Source organism: Plasmodium falciparum, assembly GCF_000002765.6.
Source record: "Plasmodium falciparum 3D7 genome assembly, chromosome: 10".
Classification (NCBI taxonomy): Eukaryota; Apicomplexa; class Aconoidasida; order Haemosporida; family Plasmodiidae; genus Plasmodium; species Plasmodium falciparum.
This window is the reverse complement of record NC_037281.1, coordinates 108,741-117,500: the sequence shown is the minus strand read 5'-3', so window position 1 is coordinate 117,500 and position 8,760 is coordinate 108,741. Positions and strand designations below refer to the sequence as shown.

The following is an 8,760-nucleotide window of genomic DNA, read 5'->3' as shown; positions in this document are numbered from 1 at the left end:
TTTGGTTATATAGACATTGTGCTTTATTATTTTCATTTGTCTTTTTAGAAGTGTTAATAATTTTACACTTATCATTTATGTAATAATTATGACTGGTGCACTTTCCTTTACCTGAACTATGAATGTATAAATTTCTTGATAGTTCATCATAAGTAATTTGAAAATCTACATTTTTTATTATTGCCCAGGGGGAAATTTTATAAATTGAAAAATAGTAAAAGAAGGAAGCGATTAATATCGTCCTGAGTACTGAAGACATATTTTTGATGTATCGAAAAAAAAAAAAATATAATAAGAATATATATATATATATATATATATATATGTATATATTTACATGTATACATATTAATATAAATTATATATTTATATTAAATAGCAGTGAGGACGAAATGATAATATATGTTAATTTGCATAAATCTTAAATTTGATTTCTTTGTAAAAAAAAAAAAAAAAAAAGGAGTAAAAAATGTCATTTTAAAAATAAACAGCCAAACATTATATTTTATGAATAGAAAAAAAAAAGAAAATGAGAGAGAAAAAGAGAAAGATGTAAAATAATATCCATTTTTTTTTGTTATATTTTTATATTTTCATTTTTTTATTTATTTTATTTTTTCTCTTCTCCTTTCATTATATTTTATTTTAAATTTTATTACAACGTGGTAGAATTCATATATACATAAAAAGGAGTAAGATTTTAAAATTTTGTAGGCACCTTTTGTACAATATAGATAGTAGTAAAACCTAATAATTTTTTTTAATTAAATATTTAAAAATAAATATATATAAACATATAACACACTATTAAATAATTATTATTGCGTTTCACACAACTTGTGGAGGAATATAGTTATTATAAATCGGCAAGGAAATGAATAAATGCTTTCAATTTTATTTTTAAAGGAACGAAAATTACAGTTGAATATATCACATATTCATTTATAAATATATTATTCAACATGAGTTATTTAAAAGAAGTTAAAAGTAAAATGCAATAAAATAAAAAATCCGAGAAAAAATGAAAGAAAAATAGAAATCACAAATTTAATATAAAATCAAAATAAAGAGCAAATGCTGTAAATGAAATTGAAATAAAAGAAAATGACAAAAAAAAAAAAAATACATACATACATATATATATATAAGAAATAATAAAAGTTAAACAAAAAAAGGTATTAGCATATTTTATAAAGTTAAAAATTATATGAGACACTTTTAATTAATTCTTTATTAGATTATTAAAATATAAGATCCCGTAGATTTCCTAACTTTTTAATTATAAACAAGTGTATGGAATAACATTAATTATATATATATAATAAAATATATGGTTGATATCCTTTAAAATTAAATTATTATTAATTATTTTATTTTTGGTTAATCTGAATATATATAATATACTTATTGTACTTATTTAAAATACTAAAATGTTATATTTTATAAAATATGATAATAAATTGTTTATATTTTTTATATTTTTGATTATTCTTGGTTTCTAATTAATTCCTTCCATTTTCCTTGAAGCATCCATTGTTTTGTCAATGCGTCAAGCCATTCCTTTAATTCGTTTGTTTTCTTTTCTTTCCATTCTTCCCAATAGCTCACATCTGAAACATTAGCACTTTGACCTTTATAATATATCCATTCTTTCCATTCGATATATTCTTTAAAAATTCTGTTTCTCCATTTTTTCCATTCATTTTTTTTTTTCATATCAAAACGTTTTGACCAACTTTTATCTTCTTCATATTTTTCCCATTCATCATCTTCTATAAGTTTCCAATCTTGCATTAACCATTGTGTGAGTTTTTTCCCTTTCCATTTATTCCATAATGTATACTTTCTTATATTTAAAATTTTATCCATATATTTTAACATATCATACCATTCATCTAAAAATTGCTTTTTATATCTTGTTTCAAAAAATGTTTCCCATTCTTGTTCATTCCATGTCATCCATGGTTTTTGTTCACCAGTAAGTTCACCTTTCCTTTTTTTTAACCATTTAAACCAGATATTATAAATATATTTTATGTAACTTCTGAATTCTCTTTCTTTGTCTTCCAACCATTCGATTTTATCATTTTCACTTATTTCTAACCACACGCTCCATTGTTTTTCCAAATAAACTTTCCAATCTTCCCATTGTTTATTTTTCCATTGTTCTAATTCTTCTTCTGATTTATTTTCATATTCCTTTATATCGATTTTTTCATTATTCCAATTTGATAAATATGTTCTATTTTCTCTATTTGTTAAGATACTATAACGTCTACATTTTTCAATTTTTTTCTCAAAAGTTCTGGGTTTATTTATTCTATCTATTAATCCATTTTGTATTATTTCATCATACATTTTAATTTTATCCATATTGTCTTTATCTTCTTCACTATTATAACTTCCATTTGATGAATAATTATTTTGTGATGTCATATTATCTTCTTCTTTTATAGTTTCAGATGTTGAATTGTTCCCTTCAGGAGTCACACTTTCCTCTGGATTTATAGAATCATATGATGTATAGCTACCTTCTGCAGCCATACTTCCATCTGGATATATAGATTCATATGATGAATAGCTACCTTCTGTATCCATACTTCCCTCGGGATATATAGAATCATATGATGAATAGCTACCTTCTGCAGCCATACTTCCATACGGGTATATAGATTCATAGGATGAATAGCTACCTTCGGACGCCATACTTCCTTCTGGTTTTATAATATTATCCGATAAAATATTTTCTTCTTCTAATTTTTCCTTAACATTTTTATCATAATGATTTTGTATGTCTTGATTATTTAAATTATATATATTTAACTTCATATTATTTTGGTCCATGTTTACTTCATTTTCTTTATGTTCATTGTTTGTATTTCTTGTTTCCTCTTGTTCGTTTGATGTATTTAATTTTTCATTTTGTATATCACTTTTTTGTTCTTCTAATTGTTGTATATCGTTGTTTTTCGAGTCTGATTCAATAGAATCTTGTCCCATTAAATTTTTTAAAATTTTATCTTGCAATTTGTCAATTTGATACAAATGTCTTATATCCCTTTTTTTCATACATTTTCTTTTAAAATTTTTACGTGATTTTTTTGAATGTTCCGTTACATTTTTTTTATCATTATAATTGCATTCTTCTTTTTTATGTTGATTCATGTTTTCTATTTCTTCATTTTTATTTTCTTTATCATGATTCTTTAAGAGTTCCTTATGTTGTATTATATTTTTCATAGATTCATCATTGGTTTCATTTTGTATGGGTATATTATTTTGTATCATTCCATTATTGTCGAATTTATTAGTTTTTTCAAATGTGTTTTCTTTTTCTATTAAATTTGTAGTATTTTCATTTTGTTCAATTTGATTTTTATGTATATGTTTATTGACTGTTTTATCTTGTACATATTTATTATTTTGTTTTGTATTCATATTTTTATATGCATATTGTGATAATTTCTTTTTGATTAATTCTTTTTCATATTTTTGTAAATACAAATCATCATGAGTATAACTTATATTATTTAGTTCATTATAATCATTACCTAATATATTTTTTATCATTTCTATATAAAAATATTCGACTACATTTGCTTGTGACATTAAACTTTCTTCTAATATTTTTGTTATTATTTCATCGTCTAATTGTTTTCCATCATTTGAATGTGTAATAATAATATTATTTTTTAATAATTCTTTTATAACCTGAATTTGAAATATATATATGTCATTTTCATTTGAAGGTATATAATTTTGTGAAGAATTTTGAGACAATTGTGTATTTGATTTTTGTATTTCTTTTTTCCCTATATTTATTATATAATCCATTAGATCTTTTACTAATATATTGTTAGAAAATTCTTTTTCATTCTTTTCTAATGTCATAAGTTGTTGTAAGAATTTTATAAAAGATTCCAAATTTTTTTCTTTTGTGTCATGAAATTCCGTTAATAAATTATTATGTATTAAATGTTTTAAGGTTTCTACTTGAGTCATTTCTATTTCATTTTCTTTTAAGTTCATATCTTCATTTCTCACATTTTGTGATAAATCAGTTTCTATATCTTTTCTTGTCCTTCTTTTTGAAATAATACTTTTTCTCATTAATTCATGTATTACTTGTTCCATAATTAAATTTTTTACCCTTTTCATTTCTTCTATCTCATTTTCTACATTGTTATCATTATTTAATGATTCGATGATTTTTATTCGTGTCCTCTTAAAAATGTACTGCAAAAAAGAAAAAGAATGACAACAATGTAAAAATAAAATAAAATAAAATATGTACATATATTATATAAAATATTTTAAACACTGCCGAGTTAAGATGATCATATAAATCATGTATATATAATGTTACATTTATATGTAACTTACCAAATAATACAGATTTTTAAGCACAATATACATAAAGAGGGATATGGCAAAACAATAGGATAAAATTAAAAAGCCTTCATTATGTGTATTTAAGAAATCATCATTTTTTTCTAGACTAAAAATTGTAGGTTTTGGTGGGAAAATTCTGGTTTGCACAAAGGATGATTTTTCCATTGGATTAATTTGCATACCTTAATGAATTTTAAACAATATTTCTCTTCATATGTGTAAATTTTTATTTTTTTGTTTCACCTATAGGATTCATGAATATGTCATTCACTGAATCAATTAATAGAGTGTTTATACAAATAAATGAGATTAAAACAAACAAATATTAATAAGAAAAATTATATATATAAATAAATAAATAAATAAATATATATATATATATATATATATATTAAAAATAGTACATATAATAAAAATCATATATATATAACAAAAAATGGTATATATAATAAAAAATGATACACATATAATAAAAATGATATATATAATAAAAATAATATATATAACAAATAATGAAATATATAATAAAAATAATATATATAACAAATAATAATATATATAAAAATAAATAATATATATAACAAATAATGATATATATAATAAAAATAATATATATAACAAATAATGATATATATAAAAATAAATATTATTTAATCAAACATAAAATATGCAGGTATCATTGAAAATATATGCTTTAAAATATGTTGTTCCAAATATATTTCTCATTATATATAACACAAAAAAAAAAAAAAAAAAAATATAAAATATAAAAAAAAAATTAATCATTCTTTTAAACAATTTTAAAATATTTAAAATTGATAATAATAGAATTTTTTTCCTAATATTAAAGTGTTACATAATCTTTGGACATATATTTTCCATTTTTTCCAATTCATACAAATATCGTTAATTCTATTATATGAATTAAATTCTAGGAATATATGTATTTATATTTAGTATTATATGCATTTTATCTTGAATTATATATATATATATATATATGGTTTAATTTTTTTTTTTTAGTTTATAACAATAGTAATAATTATTAAATAACTAGGGAGAATAAACTATAAACATATATATATATATATATATATATATGATTAATCTGTGGGAATATATTATATATATATATCCCTATTTTTTTTTGAGTATATAATACCATATATATATATATATATATATTTATATATATATAATAAATTGAGTTCATTAATTATAACCTATGTCAATTTTATAGATAAAAATAAATTATATATTTATTTTTATTATAATAAAATTTTTTCTTTTTTATGAATTCTTAATAACCTTTATTTGATGAAATTTATTATTTTCATTTTCTTTATATATATATATATATATTTTTTTTTTTATTTTAAATACAGAAAAATATAAATATTAAAAATTACTAATCAAAATGAATACAAAAAAAATAAAAAATAAAAAATAGAAAAAAAGAAAGAAGAAGAAAAAAGAAATTATATAAATTTTTTTATAAAATATATGTACCAAAAATTAGAAATAAAACCCCCCCCAAAAAAAAAAAAAAATACTTTTTATTTTATCAAAAGTACACCAATTTTATTTTATTTTAAATTTATTTTTCATTGGGGTACACAAGTTTATTTTATTTTAAATTTATTTTTCATTGGGGTACACAAGTTTATTTTATTTTAAATTTATTTTTCATTGGGGTACACAAGTTTATTTTTGATTTATTGAAATGTTTGATTGTTGATTAGTTATTTTCACTTATATATTTAAAAATTTTAAAATCATTTTAATGTTTTCATTGACTTTTAATATAAATATATATATATATATATATATATATATATATATATTTATGTAGAACACTTACATGTACTATATCTATAACCACAAACTTTTTTTTTTTTATTTACGTTAATTTATTTCTATTCGTATTAGGAAAACTCAAATTATTTGTCACATGTTGAATTGATGTTCTATATAATCTTAATGTAAAAATATAAATTTTTTTTTTTTTTTTTTGGATGAAGTTACATGTGCAAAAAAAAGTGTATTTAAAAGCATTCTCATTTTTATTATTAGATGAAAGAAGAAAATAAAATATTGATCATACATATATGTATATATATTATAATGCAAACTACCAAAGGCATTTAAATTTTAGGAATACCCTATAATAAAAATTACGTTGATTACTACCATTTAAAATAAGTTCTTTTGAAAATAATATATGGTAGAATAATGTATTTATTTATTTAAGAAAAGAGATATTATAAGATGAATAAGGTTTATAATTTTTTATAATATACTTTTCATCTATTTATTAAAGAAAAAAAAAAAAAAAATTATATAATAAAACAAATAAAAATATTTTTTATTAATGATAATATATTATATTTATAGAAAGAAAAGGAAACTACAAAAAAATTAAAATAATTAATAGGTTAAGAAAAAAAATATATATGTATTTAATATTTGTGTTGTCAAATATTATTACAGGGTAAATCCATTTAAATATAAAACTATAGCATTTTTTTTTTTTTTTTTCCCCTTATTTTGAAAATATTAATATATGGATTTATCATTTTACAATTTTTATATAATAGGAACAAAAAAGAATATAAATATTTATATATTTTAATTTTTTATTTTTATATAATAATAAATATGCAACCAATATATTGAGATATAATAGTATATTTAATTTTATAGTATAAAGTAATATTGCATGCTTTCAATGTTTCTAATTATCATTTGTAAAAAAAAAAAAAAAAAAAGAAAGAAATTATGAAAAAAAATATATTATATGTATATATATATATATATATATATATATAAACATATGGAATACATTCTTTTATAGGTTCTAAAAAATATTTGGTTGTAACCCTCCTTTTTTCCCTTTTACTTCTTTTTTCTTTTTTATGTTTTGAATCTATATATATTATATATACATATTATTATAAATAGATTTTTTTCTTAACAAATTTTAGGGTAGTAAATTCGCAATATTTTTAAAAATATTATTAAATATTTTTAATTTAAAAAAATAATATATAGAATATTTATATATAAAACATTCTTTTATATAATATTCTTTTTTTTTTTTTTTTTTTTTTTTTTTATAATATTTCTAAAAAATAATAATTAAAAAGAATTAATAATAAGAATTGATTATTATTTATAATTTTACCACCAATGTTTTTATATAATATATTTTATATAAACATAATTATTTATAGATTTAATAATTTTATTTTTCTTATAAATAAAAATTATGCTTATATATTAATTTTTTAAAAAATAAAAATGCAGGTTTTCTATAATTTATTTTTATAATGCATATAATATAAATTATAAATAAACCATGCAAATATAAAAAAAATAATGTAAAAATATTAAGTATTTAAAATAATACATATATAATAATATTTTAAAATATATAATATTATATAATAAATAATATATTATTATTCTTACTATTCTTTTAAGCATACTGAGATATGTATTTTTATATTATAAATCAATCATCTGTCATGGGAAAAAAATTTAAACAGATATTTATTAATATATTTATAAATATTAATAATAAAGTTATTTAATTAAAAACCAAAAATAACACGTACAAAAATAAAAAGTATAAAAAAAAAAAAAAAAAAAAAAATTATGCCTAGTTTTTTTCTAAAAATTTTAATAACCTAAATTATATAATTTTCATTATAATTATTAAATAATCTGAAAATTTTATAGTAATACATATTTTTTTAATAAGAAATGTTTTCTTATCCATAACTAAATGAAAAAACAAAAAAAAAATTGAAAGTATTCTTTTTTTTTTCTATTTGAATATAGAATATATACATAAATTTTTATTAGATTTTATATATATATATTAGGTTGAATTATTTTATATTTATGATATATATAATATGTATATAATATATTATATATATAAATAATATAATAAGAAAAAGAATACATGTAAAAATATTAAATATATTAAGAAAAAAAAAAAAATAAAAAATAAAATTAAATAAAAAAGAAATATAAAAATAAGGAAATAAAAAATATATTATGTATATAAATAAAATAATTGAATAATAATAATAATATATATATATATATATATATATATATATAATATATATAGATTATATATAAAAAATACATGAAATATTTTTTTTTTTTTTTTTTGGTAGATTTATTCTTGATATATATATATATATATATTATATAATATATATGTTATTATAAAATACATTTATATATTTATTATTATAGTTTGACATTTTTAGAATATTATAATTTTTTTTATTGTTATGAATTTTTTTATAATGTTATTCTTTTAAATAAAATTACGTTAAAAGAATATATTTT

The 8,760-nt window shown here is 17.5% G+C and overlaps 2 protein-coding genes across 2 annotated transcripts in view; both read right to left on the bottom strand.

Moving 5' to 3' along the window:
* Nucleotides 1-259, bottom strand: part of PF3D7_1002300 (conserved Plasmodium protein, unknown function) — a gene marked incomplete at both ends in the record, with an annotated part of 1,293 nt that extends 1,034 nt beyond the window's left edge. The window contains one exon of the mRNA XM_001347276.2: nucleotides 1-259. This exon is cut by the window's left edge and continues 1,034 nt beyond it. Coding sequence (XP_001347312.2) covers nucleotides 1-259 — 259 coding nt within the window.
* Nucleotides 260-1,485: 1,226 nt separating this feature from the next.
* On the bottom strand, nucleotides 1,486-4,572 carry PF3D7_1002200 (tryptophan-rich antigen 3; the record flags this gene model as incomplete). Its single annotated transcript, XM_001347275.1, has 2 exons — nucleotides 1,486-4,236; nucleotides 4,384-4,572. The coding sequence occupies 2 exons, from the start codon at nucleotides 4,570-4,572 to the stop codon at nucleotides 1,486-1,488; spliced, it is 2,940 nt and encodes a 979-aa protein (XP_001347311.1).
* Nucleotides 4,573-8,760: the final 4,188 nt, after the last annotated feature.